Below are 26,857 nucleotides of genomic sequence, written 5' to 3' on the forward strand. Positions count from 1 at the left end.
CTAACAAGCTCTCCTGTTAACAGTTAACGGTGAGAAAAACAGACATGTTATTTCAGGTTCCTATCAGTGTGAGGGGAGAGCGAAGATACAAGCATAATACATACAAAAAATGAAATGTTGTTACTATGTACGATCGTGTGACACACGGTTGGTACATGGCTCCCCCCCTTAAAATGAAATATAGTACATATTAAATAGGTTGCCCTGATCTAGAGAGGCGAACTGTAGGCGGGTCATCTGGCAGGAGATAAGCAGGTTTTAGATGATCAATGGAGATCCAGTCTTCTTTGCCACGAATGTTTAGTAGGAATGCTTTCGGACTGTGTCGGATCACAAGGAAAGGGCCCGTGTAAGGGGGCGTTAGCGGTGGCTTGCTAGTGTTGTTGTGTAGGAAGACGTGCGTTGCAGAGTGCAAGTCTGTCAGTATGTGATGCTTCGCTGGGGGCTTGTAAGTCTGGCGGCATGGAGTAAAATTTCGCACGACGTATGCGCTGGAGATCATCGGAGGAGGTTGCAGAAGGAAAAAATTTGTCAGGGACGACCAACGGGTCGCCATACACCATTTCAGCTACCGAGACGTCGAGGACATCTTTAGGAGTGGTCCTTAGTCCCAGGAGGACCCAGGGAAGCTGAGTAAACCAGATGGAATCCTTGCAGCGGGACATCAAAGCTGCTTTGAGGGTGCGATGAAAACGTTCAACCATTCCATTGGCAGCGGGGTTGTAGGCAGTTGTCTGATGTAGGGTGATGCCCAGGAGATTCGCTAATGATGCCCACAATTGAGAGGTGAAAGTGGTACCCCTGTCAGAAGTAATATGCTCAGGGATACCAAATCTTGCAATCCATCCTGAGAGTAAGGCAGATGTACATGAGGCGGACGTTGCAGTTTCCATGGGAATGGCTTCAGGCCAACAAGTGGAGCGGTCGATGACGGTAAACAGGTAACGATGTCCTTGTGATGTGGGTAGGAGGCCTACAACGTCGACGTGAATATGGGTGAAATGACGCTGAGGTTGAGGAAAGGTGCTCACTCCTGAATCCGTGTGTCGATGTATTTTGGAAGTTTGGCAAGAAGTACAGGCGCCGACCCAATCCGTAGCATCCTTAGAAATGCCGTGCCAAATGAACTTCGTCTTCAGCAGCTGTGCAGTAGAATGGCACGAGGGATGTGAAAGGCCATGAATGAAATCAAACACCTGTTGGCACATGGGAGCAGGAATCCAAGGTCGCGGTCTACCAGTACTGACGTCACAGAGGAGGGTGGTGTTGGAGTCGTCGAGAGGGATGTCTTCCCAATGGAGGGATGTGGAGGATGTCCTACATGCTTGAGACTCAGAATCCTGTCGTTGGGCTTCAGCCAAGGCGTTGTAATCCAATCCCAGTTGAACGGCAGCCAACGTGTTTCTCGACAGGGCATCGGCAATGGGATTAATTATCCCAGGGACTTGTTGAAGGGTGCAATTGTATTCAGCCACGGCGGAGAGATGTCGGCATTGACGGGCGGACCAGGCGTCAGACTGTCGAGTGAAGACGTGCACCAGAGGCATGTGGTCTGTGGGAATGATGAAGGGCGTACCTTCTAAGAAATGGCGAAAGTGACGGACAGCCAAATGCACCGCCAGCAATTTGCGATCGAAGGTAGAAAAACACGATTCTGCCTTGGACAGTTTTCTACTGAAGAAGGCCAATGGCGGGGCGAGCTGTTGACCACCTGTTCGAGTACTGCACCAATAGCGATGTCGCTGGCATCGGTGGACAGAAGGAGAGGGGCATGTGGGATAGGAAAAGTGAGAGCTGCAGCAGTTGATAGGGCCTTCTTTGCATTGCAGAAGGATGCTTCTTGAAGGGGACCCCACTTCAGGTCCTTTGGCTTGCCCTTGAGGGAGGCGTAGAGGGGAGCAAGTGTGGCGGCAATGACTGGCAGAAAACAGTGATAATAGTTGATTATGCCCAAGAATTCCTGCAGAGCTTTGGCGGTCGATGGCCTGGGGAAGTTCTGAACGGCTGCTACCTTCTAAGGGAGGGGATGGAGTCCTTCAGGAGTAATGCGGTGCCCTAAGAACGACACTTTGTTGGCGCCAAAGGTACACTTGTTGTACCGGACTGAAAGGCCGTTTTGTTGCAGGCGGTCAAACACAATGCGCAGGTGACGGAGTTGTTCCTCTTTTAAGGAAGAGAACACAAGTATGTCGGCCGTCCACATAACATACACAGAAAGGGAGGTCCCCTAAGATACCATCCATGAGACGTTGAAAAGTGGCCTCAGCATTACGAAGGCCAAAACAGGAGTAATTGAAGGTGTATGTACCAAAGTGAGTGGTGATGGCGGTCTTGGGGATGTCTTCTGGGTTCATAGGCACCTGATAATACCCCTTCAGGAGATCTAGCGTGGAGAAAACCTTCGCTTTGTGCAGGTAGGAGGTCATGTCGGCGATGTTTGGGAGGGGTGTAGTGATCCGGTTCCGTTTGCATGTTCAGGCGCCTGTAATCCCCATACAGACGGAGGGAGCCGTCTTTCTTCAGAACGATGTGTAAGGGTGACGACCATGGGCTGGAGGCTTTTTGGCAAAGGCCCCTTTCCTCCATTTCGGCGAACGTCTGTTTGGCGGCTGCCAATCGTTCTGGTGTCAGACGTCTGAATTTTCTGAGGACTGGGGGTCCCGTTGTCTTGATATGGTGATAAATACCGTGCTTGTCAGGAGCCGTGGGCGTTTGACGAAGTTCTGGACGGGTGCGCTGATGTGGAAAGTGAGGTTGGAGGGGGCGGGTTGAAAAGGTGTCGACAAGTACGAGTCTGCGTTGACCAATCATCGGTGGGCGACATTGACCAGAAGGTGGAAATGAGAGAGGAAATCCGCACCGAGGATTGGCAATGTGACGTCAGCAACGAGAAACTTCCAATTAAATTTACCGTTTCCAAACGATAATGTAAGGTTCTTGTAACCGTAGGTGGGTATCGGAGATCCGTTGGCAGCTACCAGGCGGACGTAGGCAAACTACGTCGTGTCCTGAAAAGTTCCCTTGGCAAAAGAGAACGACAAGCACCCGTGTCTACCAAAAATCGCAAGCCTGTTCCTGCATCATGTAAAAAGAAAAGATTAGAAACACGGGAGGCCACCGCCATTAGCAATGGCCTACTTATACGTTTTTTGGCCACTTACAATCCTTGGCACATTTCTTCGCGGCTGCCCCGAATCTGTAGTGGTAGTAGCAAAACTGTGGCCGATGGGAGGCAGTAAGTGGCTGTAGAAGTCGTTGGTTGGGGCGCGAGCAAGTGGTGGGTGATGGGCAGCTTTGTCGCCACTTCGGCACATCATGGAGTAAGCGTGTATGTCCTACGGCATTCACGTCAGCTTCGGTTGACATTGAATAGGCGTCCTCTTTGTCAGGAGTGGAGGCGTTGATGGAGATCTTGAAGGTCGTGAAGTGGCTGTCCATAAGGGTGTCGGATTTGGTCATCAAGTCCTCTATGTGTAAACTATCGACATTGGGTATGGCAGCGCGTACAGGTTCGGGTAAACGGCGTATCCGAAGGGCACGAAGTAGGTTCACCTCACGAGGAGTGCTGTCTGCGGCAGGTTGCAGGCGAGCGATACTGGTCATTTCCCTGAGGGCGAATGAAGCCCTTTGGTCCCCCAACGGTTGTTGAGTGAGCTGAAAAAGCTTTGCTATACGGGCGGCTGGCGACGGCGAGTACTGCTGCAGAAGGTATGTTTTGAGGGCGTCAGACGCTGTAGGGGTGTCTCCTTGTTCACAAAGCCAGTCGGATATATCCGGAAAGGTGTCCTTGGGTATCGCCGCGAGAACATAATCTGCTTTGGTGGTTGAGTGAGTCACGCCCTTGATGCGGAACTGGACTTCTGCGCACTGAAACCAAGAAAATGCCTTTCTTCTGGCGAACGATGAAAGTTTCAATGGGGAGGCGCCAACTTCCGTGGAGTCTGCCATAGTACCAATGTGGGAGGGGCGAGGGTGGGGTGGAAGGCGGGAGGAGCGAGTCGACTTCCGGAGTCACCAATTTGACAGGTCAAGAGAAGGTTGTGATTCAAAGGCAGGATGAAAGCGACTGAGTAAACTTTATTACAGATAATCCGTTTATATATCCATAAACTCCAGGCAAAAAAGGCAATTTCATGTTTAACCAACAAGCTCACCGGTTAACAGTTAACGGTGAGAAAAACAGACGTGTTATTTCAGGTTCCTATCAGTGCGAGGGGAGAGCGAATATACAAGCATAATACATACAAAAAATGCAATGTCGTTACTATGTACAATCGTGTGACACACGGTTGGTACAGGAGCAACTGTCATTGACCTACTTACGATCATACTTTGAGTTTTGTTAGGATTCCACTTCATGCCCCATAATTTGCACAATGCACTAATTTTAGCTAGATCTCTATTAAGGGATTCGACAAACCCAGATCTACATTCAGGAGATTGATTGATTGATTTGAAGTTCTCTGGCATCCTAACATCGTACATTCAGGAGATGAAATTGATGCAAAGAGAGTAGCATTATGTACATATGCAATTAGCTTGTTTTCTAGGCCAAACCACATGTCATATGTATATAGTACAAAAAGTAATGGGTCAAGAACTCTACCCTGAGGAACACTAGATATCACATTCCTATACTCACTATGGTGACATTCAACAACAACTCTTTCTGATCTATTAAAAATTCAATAATGATGCTGAGAAAAGACCCAACCACTCCTACATTTTTGAGTTTGAAAAAAGGGCCTCATGATTTACATGGTTAAAGGCAGCACTAAAATCAAGGCCAATCATACAAAATTCCTGACCACATTCAATGAATTTCTGTACAGCATTGGAGATTATAAGAAGGGCATCACATGCTCCAAGGCCTTTACAAAAGTCAAATTGCAAACTAGGGAACAGATGAATACCTTCAGCAAACCTGTTTAGACGTTTAGCCAAAAGACGTGCAAAAAATTTAGATGATATGGGAGTTATGGAAATAGGGTGGTAATTAGTTGGACTTGAGCCACTACAAACACATTTACATAATGGAGTAACATTACCAATTCTCCAACAAGTGCTAAAAGCTCATCTTCTTGCTAACTTGCACAAAAGAACAGATAACTTTGGAGTTAAGAAATCTGCAGTCTCTATGAAAAACAAAGGAAAAATACCATATTGGTCTACACCACCATAAGCATCAAGGTCAATCAAGAGAGCTTTAATTTCACGAGATCGAAAAGCTAGACTAGTCAGTTTAGCCTCGCAAAAACACCAATGAGGAATGGCAAGTTTCTCATTACTCTGCTTACCATCAAACATATCAGCCAAAGGGGTTACCTTTTCCTTTGGACAGTGAGTGACAGAGCCATCTGATTTAAGTAAAGGAGGAACTTTTGCCTCTACACCAAAGAGTGCAGATTTAACGGTAGCCCACCCCTTATGTTCCTTGGTTGTACCAGAAAGGGTTTCTTTTTTGGTTAAATTATATTCCTTTTCAGTTGAAGCATAAACTCTCTGAGCAAAAGCTTTAAGCTGAATATAGTTATTCCAATTCAAATCGGATTTGTTACTCTTCCAAAGATGATAGGCCTCCTGTTTCTCTAAATAAGGATGTCTACAATAATCATTGAACCATGGCTTGTCTTTCAGTACCTTAGCACACGAGAAGGGATATGCCTATCAATTATGTTGACTAGATTCTCATTTAAAGGGACAACAGGATCAACACTATTATACAATTGTGACCAATTCAAGCCCAAAATATATCTCAAAATACCATTCCAGTCGGCTTTAGATTTTATATAAATCTTAGAGGAGTATGACACATCAGGGGAAGGCTGCTCAGTCTTCACCACTAATGAAATCCAGGCATGATCAGATGTCCCAACTGGAGAACCAACCTTACTTGTTATAACGTCTGGGTAGTTGGTGTACACGAGATCCAAGCAGTTACCAGACCTGTGAGTAGCTTCATTTATGATTTGCTCACATCCTGATTCAGAGGCAAAGTCTAAAGCTCTTAAGCCATGGTGATCAGTAGGAGGAACAGAATTTAACGACTATCTATGGTGAACACTGAAATCTCCAACCAAAAACAAAAGAGGCCTTTCTGCCATCTTCTTGTATCTTAGCTATAATGGTAAGAAGATAATCGAAGATAGAATCATCTATGTCTGGATTCCGGTAGATCGAACACAAATAGTTGCTATGCCTGCCACAAACTTTTATTACCTGAATCTCATGACATCTACATTCATAGCAGGACTTATGAGAAGCAGGGTACTAGGTCCTAATATACATCGCCATTCCCATGGCCCTATGAATGGCATCCCTTTCAACATTATTGGCTTCTTAAAACCAGTTATAAGGAGCTCAGATGTGTGCCTCATATTAGAAACCAAAGTTTCTGAGCACAAAAGAATATCATGCTATCTGGACGCAACTGTAAGGTCTTGAATATTTGCATGTAGACCACGAATATTGCAATACAGTAGATGACATTAACGAAGTCTACGACTTTCTAGTCCCAGATTTTGCTCTATGTCTCCAGACAGCATACGAATTAATAGCAATAAAAAAGATACATAATACTTAACAACTAAATTAACAATAATGATAACAAAAAGTGTGTAAAGAAATATAAATAAAGTGATTGATAAAACCCATAGACTATAGATAATATGTCAGAAAAACTGATCAACATGGCGGAGCCGATACACCATGCAAGGCTAAATACCCTCCAAGATAGTTGCTTCAACTGAAGGGAGGACAGTAAGGATGGTTTTGAAAAGAAAAAGAAACTGATAAGGAATAAACAACCTCTTGATAAACCACCAGGCATCCATGGCTCTTCTATTAAGCCTGCACAACATGAATGGATGACGAAGGAGAGAGAGAGAGAGAGAGAGAGAGAGAGAGAGAGAGAGAGAGAGAGAGAGAGAGATGCTACCACTAGGGAGTTCTTGGGTCCTTTGACTGGCCAGACAGTACTACATTGTATCCTTCTCTCTGGTTACGGTTCATTTTCCTTTTGCCTACACATACACCGAATAGTCTGGCGTATTCTTTACAGATTTTCCTATGTCCTCATACACCTGACAACACTGAGATTACAAAACAATTCTTCTTCACCCAAGGAGTTAACCACTGTAGTGTAATTGTTCAGTGGCTATTTTCCTCTTGGTAAGGGTAGAAGAGACTCTTTAGCTATGGTAAGCAGCTCTTCTAGGAGAAGGACACTTTAAAATCAAACCATTGTTCTCTAGTCTTGGGTAGTTGCCATAGCCTCTGTACCATGGCCTTCTAGCTTGAGGGTACACTCGGGCACACTATTGTATCCAATTTCTATTCCCCTTGTTTTGCTAAAGTTTTTATAGTTTATGTTAGAAATATTTATCTAAATGTTGTTACTTTTCTTAAAATGATTTATTTTTCCTTGTTTTCTTTCGTCACTGGGGTATTTTCCCTGTTGGGGTCCCTGTGCTTGTAGTATCCTGCTTTTTCAACTAGGGTTGTAGCTTAGCAAGTAATAATAATAATAATAATAATAATAATAATAATAATAATAATAATAATAATAATAATAATAAAATATCCAAATTCTGAATGGTCAGAGTACAATAGTTTTACTGATGTTGGAGATAATTTGTTTTTAACAAGTGAATTTCAATTTGGTTTATGTAATCTCTGAAGAGCATAACATTTAATGTTACATTTGTCATTATTTGTTGTATTTTGGTGGGTTCATTGCTTTAGCCCATAACATTTTGGAATATAACTGTTGTCAGCAACATATACATTCCTATCTTAGCTGTTTGTCTTATCAAGCTAGGCTAATTTCCTTTTCCGTATGGAATATTCTTGGCTTATAGTTTCTGTTTATCAGTCAAGTTAAATGATAATTCAAGTTAATTAATAGTGCAGTATTTTGCCCGCACGATACCGTATGATTTTTGCTTATCCCCTGGTATTAATATTTATTTTTTTTTACGCCATTACCTCTGATTGAATCCAATTTTCATTCAATGTAATCTTATGTTTTTGTTTTCACGCAATGAGAATATTTATTTATTTATTCATTGATTTATTTTTGTGCGTTGCAGCATTTGTCGTAACTTCGACGAGATGTCGACCAGGCTCAGTCAAGTGACTGATGTGACGGCCGAGATTGTCGAACTCAGCAACTACCTCCACGTGTGCTCCTCTCAGACCATGACGCAACTCCTCCTCGAGATTCAGAATGCCACCGACCGGCTCATGTTCCTTTTGCAGGTAAGCAAGAAGTGAGGAGGCTTCGTCTGCAGCTAGTGGCAAACAGCAGCAGGTTTTCTAGTGCAGGATATACTATTTTTTTTTTTTTAGGTAATTTTACTTTGTTAATTCTTTTTTTTTTTATCTCTTATTAGGAAATACACATTTACAATTTATAACACAAACATCATAGTATATTTACATGAATAACTTTGTATTTTACATATACAGTACTGTATTTGAAATTGCAATTTTTACTGTTTATCTAAATAGGTGTTCAAATAATGGAATATATCGACTCGTGAATACCTTTTTAATAGAGGATTTAAATCCTAAGTTAAAAACCAAAACAACAACTTTTTAAATAAGGGAGAGAAATATACCATATGAATATTAGTTTCTATGTATCCACATAGAAGTTGGTACATGTTTTCTGGATGAGAGAGGAGTCAAGGTGAGTGAGGAACCTGGTAAACATGCGCAGAAAAATTCGGCTTCTGAGCGAGTGATAACATATAATTTACTCATGACATCTTTGGTGTTGTTTTATATCGTATAAATCTTTCCGCAAGTTAAGCTACTTAAATCAGCCTTACACTTTGCTGTATTTCGATTTTGTTTGATTAATTCAAGAGCCATGCTTGTAACTTCTTCGGGAAATTGGATAAAATAACCATTTTGTTGAATGCAAAATCCGGCTGATGCCAAGTATCACTGTTTCGAGCAAATGTCTGACTTACTTCAATGAAGGAAACTAAGAATTCTAATGCAGTCACTTTCTATCAACGTAAATCCATCCTGTGACTATTTCTGATGCTTGCCATAGATCTCAGGAATCTGGTGTGAGCTCCATTCGGTCACTATAAAGCCAAGAAAAAGCTACCTAAGCGAGTGAGTTGCATTTGTAATTTTTTTTTTTTTTCAGGGGATGGGGATAGATTTCAAGTTGAGTGAAATGGTTATAAAGGTTAATACTCGTCTTAGCTGATAGTTAATTTCTAGGCAATGATCGGGTGAATTTTGAAGCTGTCTCTCTCCCTCGTCAAGGATCAGGCAAAGACTATCAGGAACCAACAATCCCAGACTGTGCCTAACAATCTTTTGCTTAAGCCTCAGCCCCTAACGCATCAAACACCTCTGTTCAATCTAACTTCAACAACATTGCTCTCCAACAATCAACAGTAATGAATACAGCAATAATCATGGCCAATCTTAGTGAAGCAGTCGAACCAGGCACATTTCAATCTATGGTCGATGCTTTCTACATGGACTTCCTTCAGTAAAAGTCCCCACAGAGGCCATCAATTTGGCCAAAAAAGTATCGGCAACGCTAAAAACTTGTAATCAAAATGACAATAGCCCTCAACAAATCGTGACAGTTAATGAGGATATGGACACAGATGAGGTTAACAGGAAAAGGATTCTTAGTGACTCAGATTCTGATATCGAAGAGTCAGCCAATCCTGCAAAAAAGCAACCCCAACAGCAACCCTAACAGCAACTGCAAGGAGCCACTGCTCTCCCAACCCTTCCCCTCATTAAACAATTAAATATACCAAAAATTGGACTTAGACTTTGCGCTTCAATCAATTCAGCAAACTCCCCCAAATCCGCAAGTAATACTTGGTGATAATTTCCAAGCTTTATTCAACACATTAGCAAACTACCATATCTGTAACAAAGAAAGACAACAATGAATATCAACATAAATGCACATGTTAACACAAACGCATAACTTATGAAAATCATGCTATAAAACATTAACATAGGAAGAACAAAACAATAAACAAAACAATATAAATACTCAAACATTGACAGTAAGAAACAGCTAAGACCAACTGATATTATCACATTCTCCCCTCCTAGAAAATTCAACTTTAATCAAAACAAATGTATTGGTTTAATCCCATCCATAGCGGCGGCCTTGACACACGAGTGGACCTTCTTATCTCAGTGGGCTCACTGGATTCATGACAATCACGGTTATCATGAGTTTGTGTATCCTGCACTTCAGTTGTATCTGGGGACTCCGTCTCTCCTGATGGTTCAACATGGTGTACAGGAGACGTTGCACCTGCAGGACTTGGGGCTAAGTCACGGGTAGACACAGTTGATTCTCTACCATCTGGATATTTGACATTTGCATACATTGAGTTTGCATCCATGAGTTGAACCTCTTCAGTTAACGGTTCATGTTTGCTAGACCTAACATGCCGTCGCAATAGTACAGGTCCAGGAGTCAAAAGCCATGACGGTAATGTACTTCCAAGACTAGAGCGTCGCTGAAACCTAAAAAAACGTTCATGAGGTGTCTCATTAGTTGCTGTACATAAGAGCGACCTAACTGAGTGCAAAACCTCAGGAAGTACTATCTCCCAGTGTTGAGTCTTCAAGCCACGACTTTCGAGTACTAAACAAATAGATTTCCAAATAATACCATTATATCTCTCAACCTGGCCGTTGCCCATTGGATGATAAGGTGTCGTTCTGCTGGTTGCAACCCCCTTCTGAGAAAGGTATAGTTTCAGTTCTTGGGACATGAAAGAAGCACTTTGATCTGAATGAATGAAACTAGGCATTCCACAAAGGATAAAGATAGATTCAAGACATTTAATCACTGTTTTCGAATGCATGTTTGGACGGAAACACAAAGGGGAAACGTGAATACTCGTCAATAACCGTAAGAATGTACTTATTGGTAGAGGGCAGAGGCCCCTTGAAATCAATGCTAAGACGTTCCATTGGCTGGGTGGCCTTTATGAGGACTCCTTTTCCTGGACGATGGAATTTTGGTTTTTGTTGGGCACAAATTCTACAAGAAGCACACACTCTTTTCACGTCATCTGTTGAAAATGGGAGGTTTTTTGGATCGCACAAAGTGCAAAAGGCGAGTGATGCCAGGATGGCAGAGGTTCTCATGGATGTCAGTGAGACTTGACATTGAGGAAATAGAACAACAATAGGCACGAGTCAGGGTGTCCAGTGCAATATTCTGTTTCCCCGGACGATACTGTATAGTATAGCTGTAGGATGCCAGCTCCAACCTCCACTCTTGTATCTTGTTGTTCTTTATTCTAGTTCGCTTCCTGCTGTCTAACATGAACATCACCGATCTTTGATCAGTAATCAGAGTAAAATGTCGTCTCGCTAAGAAATGGCTCCACTTGCGAACCGCTTCAATAATAGCTGTGGCCTCTTTTTCCACTGCTGGATAATGCAACTCGCTACCCTGGAGCGTTCTCGACATAAAAGCTATTGGGCGGCCACCCTGATTCAAGACTGCGGAGACAGCAACTTCCGAAGCATCACACCCTACAACAAAAGGAAGACTCTCATCCACAGCCCGCAGTGAAACATCCATAAGTTGTTTTTTTAAAGAATTGAAAGCAGCTAGTGCTGGCTCGGTCAGTGGAAAAGTTTTTGTGTTCACTAAGGGATGTATCGTGTCAGAAAAATCAGGGATCCATTTGGCATAATAGGCAAACAATCCTTGAGCTCTTCGCAGAAAGCCCATATTTGTGGGAGGCGGTAATTCTTGAAGGGGACGTAATCTGTCTGGGTCAGGCTTTATAACATTATTCCCGACACAATACCCTAGAACATTGATTGTAAGAACAGAAATAACCGATTTCCCTTCATTGAGGGTAAGGTTCCGTTTCCGAACCACCTCCAAGAAGTTTTGAACGTTTTCATCATGTTCAGCCTGAGATGCTCCACCTACAGTGATATTGTCAAGGTATGGAAAAGTATCTTTGAGCTTCTCATCCTCAACTAGTTTGTCCATAGCTCTTTGGAATGCAGCTACACCATTCGTCACACCAAATGGAATCCTACAAAATTGAAACAATTTTCCTGCACATTCAAAAGCAGTGTACTTCCTCTCACTCTCTTTAATGCTGATTTGGTGATATGCACTCTTCAAGTCAAATGTGGAAAACACCTTATATTTAGCAAGGTCATGTACCATATCCTCTATCCTTGGGAGGGGATAAGCATCTAGTTCTGTGTATTGGTTAATGGTCTGGGAATAATCAATACAAAGTCTCTTTTTATGCCTGTCAAGTAGATCTTTGACTACTACAACCTGTGCCCTCCAAGGGGATATACTTGGTTCGATGATACCTTCAGATAGTAAATGTGAAATTTGGTCTTTTACAAACAGCTGGTCATCTTGACTATAGCGTCTGGATTTGACTGCAATGGGTTTACACTGTCGAGGTAAGTTCGGAAACAATGACGGTTCATCTATGTCAGCTGTCACTAGTAAACAAACAGGTTTGGCGCCAGTTATCTTCAAACTTTGTCTTTTCCCTTCATATTGAAAACTCACGCTCTGGTGTTGCTTTTGGAAATCATAACCCAAAATGACATCACAACACAAATCCTTCAGGACCCCTAGCTGTATACAGGGATATCTCTGATCAAGGTGAACCAAGTCTGCTATGACAAATCCAGGGGAACTAGCATTGAACGATTTTGATGCCATTGAGACCGCTGAGCTTGCAGGGACTACTGTCAGTTTTAGTCTCTGCGCTACTTCCTCACGTATAAAACTATCTGAGCTACAAGAATCGACTAGTGCCTTCAATGAGTGGCCATTTACAGTGATGTTTGTAGCTGCATGTGAAAGATTATTTGGATAAGTGGCAGTTATTGCAAGTAAAGTGGGATTATACAATGTAGCAGTGGTACTACCTGAAATTTTCGATTTACAGACTTTTGCAAAATGGCCTGTTTTACCGCATTTGTTGCATGTGGCAGTACGTGCGGGACAACTCACTCTACCTGTACTGTGCATTACCACAAAAATAACATTTTCTCTTTGATAAGTAGGCAGCAGCAACAGCTGAACCTCCCGGTGAACTTCCTTCAGCTCCCTCTTGCGTTGGATGTTGCTGCTGGTCACCAGTTGGCTGCGCCTGCCGCTCTGGAACTAAAGCAGCAGTATGAGGAACAGGTGGCGATGCATATGCGTCGGCACTGCGCTGGGCAAGATCCAACGTACGAGCTTGACTGTGTGCAGTTTCCAGATTCAGTGACTTATTCTCTAGTAACCGCTGACGAATAAATACTGAGGCAATACCATTGATAAATGCATCACGTACTAGCTCTTGCCGATATTGTTCTGCTGTGACTGGCTGGAAGTTGCAGTCTTTGCTAAGTTTATGTAACTCACGCAGAAATTCGTCAATGGATTCTTCTGACTGCTGTCGTCGCGTCGCTAAAACATGTCTAGCAAAAATCTCATTTGGCAACTTGACATAAACACTATCCAGTTTTGCGATTGCACTCTCAAAAGTACTACAGTCTTCGATCAGTTCATATACACTCGAGGACACACAATTCACTAATGCCCTCAACTTGTCTGATGCAGCATCTCCACTTTCTTCTAAGAAATTAGTGAATGTTCTATGCCAGTGCTTCCATTCTTTGGCTGCATTGGACGAGCTGGGATCCGTGTCCAGTCTGGACGGCTTCAGTAACTTAGCTATGATGAGTTTGTGTTGAATAAATTGTAATGAAAGTAATACTTGGTGATAATTTCCAAGCTTTATTCAACACATTAGCAAACTACCATATCTGTAACAAAGAAAGACAACAATGAATATCAACATAAATGCACATGTTAACACAAACACATAACTTATGAAAATCATGCTATAAAACATTAACATAGGAAGAACAAAACAATAAACAAAACAATATAAATACTCAAACATTGACAGTAAGAAACAGCTAAGACCAACTAATATTATCACAGATACCATCAAGAAGATGTGTTTTGAAAGTAAAGCAATCAAATATATCTTTACTGGGAAATTTGATAGCAATACAGCCATTCAACTTATAAATGATGGCTCAGTAGAACATGATAAATTCAGTTCTAAGATTGCAAGGATCAATGCTGATAGATTCAAGAGGCTAAAATCAGGATTCTTTGACTTAACCAAAGGACAGGTACCATAATGGACACTCTCCTAGTAATCTAACACAACATTTTAAAGGGGACATTCCTCCGAAGCAAGGAACTTATTAATATCTACTCCTCTCTTTCCCCTCACCTCATACTTCTGAACTCAACAGAGATTCCAAATTCCTCATGTATCAAGATCTGAAACTACAATGTTTTCCAGTGTAACACCTCTGGTGAGCAAAACGCTGGAACAGCAATAGCAGTAAGATGGGATATTTCAGTTAGATTAATAGATGGTTTCAATCATGATTTGCTTGCAGTTGAATTACAGACAGTACGGGGACCAGCAATAGTTACAACAACTTACCTACCTCCAAGAAACCCAGTATTTCCACATCAAGATAAAATCTCCTTATTGGAACGCAATATCCCCGTCTATCTTCTAGCTGATCTCACCGCTACTCACCCGGGCCTTGGCCATAATAGAGCAAACCCTAGAGGCACCCTAATTCACTGACTCATGAATAGGAACATCATTAGGCTTCTGGGCCAGATTTTGATATACATTTTAACAGAATAGCCTCTAGTAGGCCTGATATTTTTCTCTCTAATAGATTTCTTATCTTCAGTTATTCAATCACTCAAGGCCCTTTAACTACATCAGAGTATCTTCCTGTTATTCTAAATATTATTGTGAGACCCATATTGGTAGTCACTAGTCCAACACTCGATATCAACAATGCCAACTGGGATCGTTTTAAGGACACACTCGATGACTCTCTGTCTACTTACAACGAACATGATAACATCTTAAAGGATAAATTCTATATAGATGAAAAAAATAACTTTTTGGTATGGGAAGATCAAAGAAGCCTCAGAACTTCATATCCCCCTCAAAACCTACAGGATCTTACCTTACTCTAAAGAATCTGACTATCTCAAACTGCTACAGATTCGTCATAAACAAGCCCTAGATTTAATTAATATCCGAGGTCCAACACATCAACTTTTAGAATACATTCAGAATATACATGAACGAATCAAAATAGAATATATTGAACTCATTAACTCAACCTGGGATACTCTTCTGAATAAATGTGAAGACTTCTATAAAGACCCAGGAATATTTTGAAGAATGATCAGAAAACATTTAGGTTCAGCCTCTCAACACATAGCCTACATCCTTCATAACCATGTCAAATTCTATTCACCCAAGATCAGGAGGTGATTTTCAGACACTTCTGGTCTAATATTTTTAAAATAAATCCAATAGAGAATCTAAGGTTTGACCAACAACTTGAGCACCTTGTCACTGAGACAATTTGTAAACATGCTGATCGCATAATACCTTATGATACAGTAGACCTCGAGAGGCTAGACGAAGAAGACCCATTCTCAAACCAATCCAACTCCAACATATCATCAAAGTCATCAAAAGTTTTAAAAATAAAGCTCCAGGCCACTCTAAAGTCAACGGAATTTTCCTTGAAAACCTACCCAACTCAATGCTTGCCTTTCTTAAAAACATCCTCAATTAAACTATGAGTATGGGTTTCTGAACAGAGTTTTTCAAGAGAGCACTACTTCCTTTCGTGGGGAAAAAGGGCACAGATCTCACCTCAGTTTCCAACTACAGACCCATATCCCTATTAGAGACGCCTGGTAAGATTATTGAAAAAATCATAAAAGTAAGGTTTGACGAATTCCTTGACGATAATTTGCATTCAAACAGCAATCAATATGGATTTTCCCAGGGCAAAGGGACTCAGCTTGCATTAGTCAGGTTATACGAATTCATAGCAGTCAAGAAAAGTCTTGGATGTAGTTGTAACTTAATCTCTAGAGATGTCAACCGAGCTTATGATAAGGTAATGCATGAGGGTTTCAAATACAAGCTGTTGGAAGCTCAATTACCAGATTTAGCAACCAGTTTGTTGTGCAACTTTCTAGACAACCAAGTGGCCATGATTAAAATAAAAGAATATATAGGACAAGAGTTTCAGTTACTGCCAGGAGTTCCTCAGGGCAGTGTTCACTCCCTTTCACTATATAACTTTTATATCAAAGATACCCCTCCTCCTATACAAGGTTGCCTTCAAATCATGGTTACAGACGATCACACCCAAATAATAACTTACCCTACTAAAAATAAACCAATGCTACAGAGAAAGACTGTCGGGGAATTACAAAAAAAAATTAATAACTCTGAAAAGAAATGGAAAATAACTACAAATAGGAATAAATTTCAACTTTCTCTCAATATCAGCTCACAGTCCCGCAGATATTATAATAGATAACGTTATAATTTTATTTAAACAGAAAGTATTAATACTTGGGCGTAGCATTAAAAATTCTGGCATCCTTCCTCATGTTTGAGCGAAAATAACTGCTTCCATCTTAACCCTCAATAGAATAAAAAGGTTTCAAGGTTTGTCAACCAAACCACAATTTAGATTATATGAATCGTTAGTAAGACCACAGTTAGAATATCCAGCCATAATATTTGGAGCATTCAGCAAATCTTCATTAAGTAAAATGCAGGCAATTCAAAACAAGGGTTTGAGGCGAGCTTATAAAGAGGGGCCTCCCTATTATAATGAAATAGAAGAATTGCATCACCATTCCAAGTTGGAGCCTCTAAATGTAGGGTTCCACAAGCTTGGTCAGAAAACCTGAGATAAACTAGCTCTTGATGATGACGACCTATGCAGTCTCACAAGGAATCTCACCATTCAACATAATCGTGATCATAATTGGTGGAGGAGGTTAGAGCCAAAGGTTAATTGTGATTCTCCCAGACCCAGATATATAACATCTGATTAAAAAAAATAATAAAAAACTTTAATTCAACAATTGAAATTAATATTTTATTAAAAAACATAACTTTTTCAACCATCAAATAGCGTGCAGACAGACATACTCCTTGCAACAGGGCTAGACATTGCAAAAACCAAAAACTCTTCCACTTTCTGCCTGTCTTTTCTTAGTTGCCTGCACTTTCAGGTGTCTCCTGAAACTTATCTAACATCGCACGAGGGTCTGCCCCTTTCTCTTGTTCTCCTCCTGTATTTCCTTTCTCCCTATTCTTTATTCCTTCCCATCCCGAGTTCCTGCCTTCGGGCTATAAACTGGATTGTATCCAGGGGTACTCTTCCTCTCCCCGTATTCCCCACTTCCCTATCCTTATCCTTATGTTATATTAACGCACTCCCTTGGAAGGCCGAGGATCCACGTTCGAGTCTGGGAAGCGATAGTGGAAGCAAATGGAATTGTGTTCCTTAGAAAGGAGTATATCTCTGTTCATCTGAGCAGCGATTCAAGTACCTAGTTGTAAGTCGCTGCTGCCAGAGTTGGGAGAGGAAGAAAGAGAGAGAGAGAGAGAGAGAGAGAGAGAGAGAGAGAGAGAGAGAGAGAGAGAGAGAGAGACGCGAATGTTTATGTCAAAAATAATATACATACCAAACCATTTAGAAATATTCTCTCTCTCTCTCTCTCTCTCTCTCTCTCTCTCTCTCTCTCTCTCTCTCTCTCTCTCTCTCTCTCTCTCTCTCTCTCAGGTTAATTGACGACTTTTCAAATTTCTTACCATAAATTACATTATCTAACGTGGAATCCTAGATTATCTTGTGTGTCTTTGTGCTCAGTTCACTAACCATTAGATTAATGTGAACAGATTTTTTTTTCTGTAAAAGCGGGGCATTTCATATTATATATATATATATATATATATATATATATATATATATATATATACTGTATATATATATATATATATATATATATATATATATATATATATATATACTGTATATGTATATATATATATATATATATATATATAAATATATATATATATATATATAATATACATATATATATGTATATATATATATATATATATATATATATATATATATATATATATATACACACACACACACTACCATACTAACATCGTACCTACTGTGACTTTCTCAGCTCTTTATTCTGTCAAAGAGCTGCACTTTATACACTTTAAAGTCTATAATATTCTTTTAATTCACTTCATTCGGAATCGTAGGAATCAGAGAAGACAATAGAAGTTACCAGTTGGTGAAGTGGACAAATTGAAAAAAATATCAGTACTATTTCATTAACATGACGGTAATTTTTTTTTTTGAAGCACACAAAGAAAAAAAAAAGTAGGACAAACGTGATCAAAGCGGGACAAAACTCAGAAGTTAAAAAAGCAGGACATTTTGCTAACTACAAAAGCAGGACTGTCCCTCCTAAAAGCGGGTCTCTGATCAATTTATATTAGATATTATGCACTTGCGTGTGTGTATTTCCCTCGTGTATTGTTAAATTGGTTGATGGAATATTAGTAGAGTGCTTTATTAGTGATTCGGAAATATTATTAAATGCATCAAGACAACGGTCTAATACGCCACAATCCTAAACGGTAAAATAGCTATGAAACTCAAATACTCAATGGTATATTCACAATCCTTAGTATATCTGTTTAAGGATAATATTTATGGCGCATTCATCGATGATCTATAATTAATTATCCTAGGCTGAATGACACTGATCTTGACCGTCGATCACCCACCTAATTATCGTTAAAATCGTAAGTTAAATTATCCCTTGCTGTGTATTCTACGAATAGATTATGTTAATCGTGATTTCGAAACCTAACTTGTGAGTGTATAATAATTTAAAACCTAGACTGCTGGGAGGGGTTACATAGTAAACCTTCCTCCACCCCCTGTTGAGGTGTTGACACAAGTGTGTCGCATTTTCACCTGCATGAAAAAGCCTCATTAAGCTTCGTAAAATGTGATTCACATTCCACTGAGTTTCAGTGTCACTGCTGCGTCTTAGTGTTGCTCACCTCTAGGCTATAAGAGAGGTGTTCTGTCCAAGTTATCGAGCAGAGGCTACGAAGTTGGCGTTAGTTAAACACCATGTTTCTGGCATACCTCAAAAACTCCATCGCTCTTCTCTTCGTTTTCATAACAAGGATTGCGTTGGGATCTGTCTCGGAATCAAACGCAAATGCACGTCAGACTCAGCAGTACAATTGTGGTGGATCAGCCTCTATGCAAGTGGGACACGTCCAGACCTTTTCGTCTCCCTATTACCCAAATCCTTACCCTTATGGCGTGAGGTGCCTTTGGATAGCTTCATCTCCACCCAACACAAAGATAAAAATGACATGTAATCACTTTAATGTGAATCCTTCTAACAACTGCGCCTACGACAGATTTTATTATTCCGAAACGGGAGACGCCACCTTGAATTCGTCTCGTTATTATTGCGGTACTGGTCGGCTGGAAGGGACCACAACTGGCAATAAATTTGCCGCAGGATTTTCTACAAATACTTTCCAGAACTTTTTCTTCCCCGGTTTTACTTGCACACTCACCGTTGTAACCACAAGTACAACACCAGCAGCAACAACTCCTAATCCAGGATTGACGACCGAGCCACAACCAGTGACGACCGAGCCACAACCAGTGACCAATCCACCAGTAACTGATGACTGTCCATGTGGCATTAAAGGTGGGAACAGGATCGTCGGAGGGCAGGAAACGGCTGTGAACGAGTGGCCTTGGCAGGTAGGACTTCGCTACCTCAAGACAAATGACTTGTTTTGCGGAGGGGCTCTGATAAATGAACAATGGATAGTGACTGCAGCTCACTGCGCAGAACCTTTCCAAGTCAGTGACATCTCGGTGGTTGTTGGCGAGCACAATCAGTACCAGCAGTCGGACACTCCATTCGAGGATGAGATCACCATTGACAGGATCATAATGCACGAGAATTACGACCCAAACACCGTCGATAACGACATCGCTTTGATGCATCTGAGCGTCCCCGTCACCTTCAACGACGGCGTCAGACCCATCTGCCTTCCTTTCAAATATGCCAATAACAATTTTAGTGGAACGTCGGGCACTGTCACAGGATGGGGCCAAACAGTTTTCAATGGAGAAGTCAGCGATGTTTTGCTAGAGGCCACATTACCTATTTTGACCACTTCTGAATGCAAGGAATACCCTATCATAAGAGACTCTATTACCGAAAACATGATCTGCACCTACAACCAAAGCTTGGATGCCTGCAAGGGAGACTCCGGTGGACCCCTGGTTTGGGGCGATGGTGGCCGACAATATTTGGTTGGAATAGTTTCGTTTGGCAAGGGATGTGGCGATAAAGATGCTCCCGGCGTCTACACGAAGGTGACGAATTATCTTCAGTGGATAGAAACGAAGGTTTCGAGTAACCTTTGTTTGCCTAACTAAGATTAAGCATTCAGATGATTTTGTCATAAGACTCCATTATTCCTTTTGGCCTCATTGAAATCGTTACAGAAATTCCCCGTAAGATCATTGAAAGATGGAATTGCCTTTTTGAACAGACATAGATGCAACAAATAGCCAATTGCAACATACCTAACATTCATGGGTTACAGTTTGACCTGAAAAACTTGTAGTGGCGACCTAGATGAACTGAACTACCTGTCTTTAAATTCTTTTAGAAGTTGAATGCAAATAATGTTTTTGTGTTTATTATTCTTGCACCAGTTATATCTTTTGACAATATCTTTTAGCAATAAATTGTATTGGAAAGCTCATCACGAGGCCTACGTGTATACTGTAAAACTGTAAACACTAATTTCATATGTATATATATATATAAATATATATATATATATATATATATATATATATATATATATATATATATATATATATATATATATATATATGTATGTATGTATGAACTTATATATTTATCTGAATAAGTAAATCACATTACTCTCCACTTGTTATTTATCACCTTTGTATTTATACATTATTCCCTTAATTTTTTGAATTTTAAACAGGTTGACAATAAATGTGAGACAAAATTGCTGGTGATTTTTGTTAATTTCCAACGCTGCAGGGCAAATCATGTTTGAAAAGGGTAGAATTCTGATTAATGATATTAAAAATATGAAGTTCAAAGTTAATTCCGAATGGAGCGAAAAGTAAATTAAATTGAAAATGAGAATATTGAAAAAGGTTTATAGCGTGAAACAAGAATTATTATTATTATTATTATTATTATTATTATTATTATTATTATTATTATTATTATTATTATTATTATTATTATTATTATTCAATATGAACAGTCGTTCAGATAGAAGAGTAAAAAGCTATCAACTTGTAAAGGATATTTTTAAAGTATAGATTTCCCATATGATAATATATGAGAGAGGAAAATGACACAAGAAATTAATAAGAAAAGAGATAAAAAAGGAATTAAGAGTGAATAGTTTCGGTTAATATAGCACAAGTTTTGAAATGTCTATGACAGACTGATTTGAGGTAAGACTGGTGGTGGACTGATTTGTGCGTACAAAAAGGTAGGTATCTTTTAAACAATGCCAGTCAATACTCAAAACGGTTTTCCTCGCGTTTGAATAAAATCAGTCCGATTATAGTAATTGTGTCTCATACTTGATTATAATTCCACCCGTAGGCTGAAGAAATAAAGTATTTTATTCCTGTGAAATGTCTACAACTCTCTTCCAATTAGACCATGTTGGTAATTTTATTAGATCCAAAGGAAGTAGCAGTAAGTAAACAAAGGGATGAAGTAAACTAGACCATATTGAAGGGCTCCATCTTTAGAAGAAACAAAACAGCAAAGATAAAAGTCTTTGGATGTGGAAGCTTTTATGACTTGCTCGAACACACCAGAGAGTGTTCACTGCATCCATGTGACAGATCTATTTCCAAACTTATCTGCTGTGACCATGGAACATGGTGATAGTTTATCATAAGATTAATAATGAGATGATTGAAAATGTTATTTTGTGCTCTCTTCTCAGAGAAAGTTCATATATGAGTAAAAGCCAAATGAAAGTACCTTTTCTTAGTTGGAAGCTTCAAAAGCCATGACATGACACCTGTGAGAGTGACCATAATGATAATGTTGTCAGATGGAAGGAAAGATTTCTTATCTGTTTAGTAGTATTAAATTGTATCAGGTTCAAAGAAAACTATCCAAATGGAAGTCCTGACCCAATGAAATGCTGCAAAGGAATTCCTCTAAAAAGCACGGAAATCATCATGTAGTATTTTGTTTAGGTAAAAATCTCTAAAATAAAAAGATTTCAAAATCCTTATTCCCAAACTGAAGATATGAATTTAGATTTGAAAGTTATTCTAAATAAAAAAAGCTCCTTTGAATATTATCACTGACACAAATTAAAGAATTGTGGAACTCGGAAACCATTTCTTTCATTTTTCTAGCAAAGATTACTCCATCTTTCAAATAGGTAATACAAGCACAGATATATTTTGAATTTAAGTTAATAATTTGGTAGAATTTAATCAAATCTATAAATTAGATTCTGAAAAAAAAATATTGTAAGAGAACACAAAGCTTGGTTCGGGAAATATTATGTTTTTTTTAAGACAGTTGTATGAAAGTACATGAATGCACTGATAATCTAGGCTCCCTAGATAAAGAAATCCTCAGAGAATACAAAACCACTTTATCCATACTGAAACATTCACAAAATTTAAATCCTGTAATCCCTTCTAAGTTAATCTGAATTTCTTAAATTCATGCAAAACATCAAAATGAGTTTTTGGTAAAAGTTTAGAAAATGTATTGAATTTTTTTTATAACTACGTCGAATGGGATTTTCTGGCATTTTGAAAAAAAAAATCTTTGGTACAAACATGGCAAATGCTCCAAAAATAGATTCTTCTTGAAGAAATTATATAGGATCCCTTGGTGTCATGGATTTACGATAGTAAAATGGGTCGTATTATCCTGTAAAAAAGTGAGTTAAATTAGAACTTTGATTGGAGTAGGTGTTTTATTTGGTTACTGTACTGTCGAGAAATCTCGATGAAATAATCTGCCTACTAATCTTTATAATCATTTGTTAATGGGATTGCTTTCTGAACTAAGAGATCTGAAGTTTTAGATTGGTAATGGGCACTCTTGGGCACTGTAGTTTTATTGTAATTTTCTCTTCTGAAACGAGTATTTTGAAGTCATAGAACATCCAGGTCTCTTGTAATGGGACTAAAATGAATTGTGAGAGATGTTGAATACTGTATACTGCAGTGCAACCGATACTATATATAAGATCAATAGAAGCAAGATTCTTTCGTGTAATAGATATTACAGTAAATTTGTGGTTCAGGCTACCACACTGGTATTCAGACTTTATAAGGACATAACAAGGACGATAGAGAGATTATTCCCAATCAGGAGTTTGGTCTCTAGCCTTAGACGAGTCTACTAAATTTCTAAAGCACATATTCTATGTTATCGCACTTCAAGAAATATTTATACAGAGAAACTAAGAAGGTATTGGCTATTCCCAGAAGTGGTTATGCCACGATATTATTTTCAAGATAAATCGGAAGAAGCTTTGATGCTGAAAATCTCCTAAGGAAGTTGCTGCTTCTGACTTTTGATATAGGGTGATGAAACGATTCTGGGTCTCGCAATATATTGGAAATGACGTAATTTAAAATAATGGGCATCATCTGAACCATGGTTTGGGTAAGTCTTCACTCACTGTTTGTGTAGATGGATAATGGATGTCCGGTCTTCAAGCTGTATTTTGGACACGAAAATTATGTGGATGCTGATCTACCAAGATTGCAGCGATATTTCAGTTGATTAACCTACAACCCTTTTTTTTAATGTAAATATCTTCTTTGGATTAAAATTTCCTAGGTGTAGGGACTCAAACCATATGCTAATCTTGACATCTTGCAAAATAGTTTATCTTCTTTCTTCAGTGAAAAGATTTTTGTCTTGTGTTTTTGAAGTTTTTTCTTGTCTAAATGACTGGCAGAATTAGTATACAGTATAATTTTTTTTTTCATAGTTGATAATGAAGTATGAAAGGAAATGTTGTCTTTTACGTCGTCAATTCTTTTTATTCCCGCAAAATTAACTATAAACACAGTTTACTTGTAATCTTTACATGGTTATATAAACTAAATACAAAAATCTATCGATCTATCATGCTCTATTAATACACATAAAAGTTTTGAAAGTTTTTAATTTTCCTAAATGCTTTAGAGTCAAATTTTCCTTTTTTTAGGAAGCAAATTGTGTTTATTGACACCTAAACATTTTGGTAAAAATAATTGTAAATGGGTCTGACCCAGTCTTTCTATCTTCTACTTTAACTTTTTTTTTTTTTTTTGATAAACTTATCGCTCTTTTACTCTTTCTCCTTCCCTCTCCCATCCCCCATATATTCTATTACAACTGCCAAATTAAAGCCTTGGAAGTACAACATACTTTTGAATGTTTGCTAATGTTAATAAATTTTATTTTACTCCTTTTTTAGTATTAAATATGTTTATTCGTGGTGGTAGTTTGATACTTATTTTCTTTTAATTGTCCTAAATATTTATTTAGGTTCATTATTTTCCTATCTTCACCTGTGTTACTAATCCAAGAATAATCTGGTTTCGATATTTTTGTTCCAAGATATATATCTTGAAGAAACGCATGGAGAACACTCGTACGCAGAATAATGCTAGGGCATAATGGTTAAAATCTAATGTATTAAATGTGATTTTGTATTCACTCATGTCGACGGATAATGAGTCATGGGTTTTTCAACTTTATTATAAAAAGGTTAGTAAATACACTTTACTCAGCCTGATACTCTTCAGGCGAGTACCTTGTTCTTGTGATCGCTCGAGTAGTACTGCTTACCCCTCGGAATAAGTCAATACAATGTTGCTCTTTCAATATGCTGAATTGTTAGATTTTGTGGAAATCTCCAATGTGATGGAAATATACTGTCACCAATAAGCTTACAACATGTCACCTATCAGACTTAACACACGTCACCTATAACAGAGTTCAGTGTTCGTGTACAACAATTTATAACAGTCATAGTACTCTTAAAAAGGCCATTAATCTCACTGTATAAAACACATACTTCTACATATTTCCATACAAGGCTAAGGACATTATACATCACCCTATGCTCCTCACTCCGGGAGGAGGTGCACGCTCGCCCTCTCTAGTCTATGATATATGGAGAAATAGGGCATGGCATGCACTAGACAGAAATGCAACATAAAATATATACATAGAAATCACCCCAAAAACAGACATCTCCAAAAAAAAAAAATAAAAATAAAAAAAAAATAAATATTGCATGTAAAAATGTAAACATTATACTGTATATAAAATAGTTTCACTCATTTCTTCATGTGACCTCTGCAACTATGATACAGAATACCACTCCCCCCCCCCCAAAAAAAAAAAGAAATTCATATGAATATCGGTATTACACAACCTCATCAATACCCTCCTTGACGGATCACACCAGACCTATATAACCTATCTCTCATTTGTTTTTAGGTTCATTCAGCAGTATGTTATACGTATCACTCAGCAAAATTATCACAATACTTTACTTCTGCATTAAGCGCCCACATTAGAACACACTGCTAACATCAAATTTATTTAGATCACGTCAGTGGCCCCTTTCCACATGGTAAGGGTAGAAGAGACTCTTTAGCTTCAGTAAGAACCTCTTCAAGGAGGACACTACAAAATCAAACCATTTTTCTCTAATCTTGGGTAGTACCATAACCATTGCACCATGGTCTGCTACTCTCTCGGATTAGAGATCACTTACTTAAGGGTTCACTCAATCACAGTATTTTATGTTTCCTTATTTTCTTTCCTCACTGGGCTTTTTTTCTTACTATTGGGGCCCTTGGGCTTATAGCATCCTGCTTTTCCAACTAGGGTTGTATGCTAGTAATAATGATAATAATAACATACCTTGCTCTAGCGATGATGCTAAAGGAACAGAAAAATCTTTGATTAATATCAAAGGTCATGAACAAATGGGGAGATGAACATGTGGAGATGCATGTGGTGAGGAGGGATATGTTGGGGCTGGAGGAAGAGCATACAAGGAATAGAAATAGACGGAGAAAGCTGACTCGAGCGGCCGACCCTCAATGCAATGGGACTAATAAGGTCGAAAAAAGAAGACGAAAAGGACTATATGATATGACGGCTTCCATGTGTGCATTAGTGGCCTGAACCATTTTCGGAATATATATTGAGGGGCTGACTCATTTCCTTTGTAATAGGATTTACTACTACACTTTTGTTCAGAAACTAAGAAGCATTTTTATTGAATTTTTTTACTTTCACATATGAAGGACATTCTTAACCGTTTTATGAATGTAAGCTGAGGTGATATAATAATAATAATAATAATAATAATAATAATAATAATAATAATAATAATAATAACTCATATCTAATACTCTTGTATCTATTTGTTTTCTTTTTCGGTGTTTACAGTTTGGTAAAGTGCCCGAGGATCAAGTTGCCCTGATTAATCGCATGTACGCTTGGCCCCACAAAATTCAAGAGGACTTTCTGTTGGCTGAAGCTAGAATCTCCCACAAGAGAGACCTAAAAGAAACAGCGCTCAAGGGTCGTATAGCTGATTTCGAAAAGACGTAAGTTGAGTAAAGAGGATCTTTCTTTTATGATAATAAGAATCAACGTACCCGACGGGAGTACACACATTCACATATAAGTATGTTGATTGTTCGATGATAAGATTTCTTGAATGGAACGCTGGGCTACAGAAAACTTCAAACTGATATCCACTTCATCATTCATCCCTTAATTACTGATTTAATA

At 39.1% G+C, this 26,857-nt stretch overlaps 2 protein-coding genes across 2 annotated transcripts in view; both read left to right on the forward strand.

The window, feature by feature from the left end:
• The window catches only part of LOC137619874 (dynein axonemal heavy chain 3-like), a 328,675-nt gene that overhangs the window by 102,371 nt on the left and 199,447 nt on the right, over positions 1-26,857 (forward strand). The window contains exons 15-16 of the mRNA XM_068350164.1: positions 8,091-8,259; positions 26,510-26,670. Coding sequence (XP_068206265.1) covers positions 8,091-8,259; positions 26,510-26,670 — 330 coding nt within the window. The remainder of the gene's footprint in view (positions 1-8,090; positions 8,260-26,509; positions 26,671-26,857) is intronic.
• Positions 18,982-21,050, forward strand: LOC137619477 (chymotrypsinogen A-like). The gene has a single exon (XM_068349538.1). It carries the CDS (start codon positions 19,099-19,101, stop codon positions 20,437-20,439), a length of 1,341 nt encoding a protein of 446 aa, XP_068205639.1. The 5' UTR covers positions 18,982-19,098; the 3' UTR covers positions 20,440-21,050.

This window comes from Palaemon carinicauda, chromosome 26 (genome assembly GCF_036898095.1).
Source record: "Palaemon carinicauda isolate YSFRI2023 chromosome 26, ASM3689809v2, whole genome shotgun sequence".
Taxonomy (NCBI): domain Eukaryota; kingdom Metazoa; phylum Arthropoda; class Malacostraca; order Decapoda; family Palaemonidae; genus Palaemon; species Palaemon carinicauda.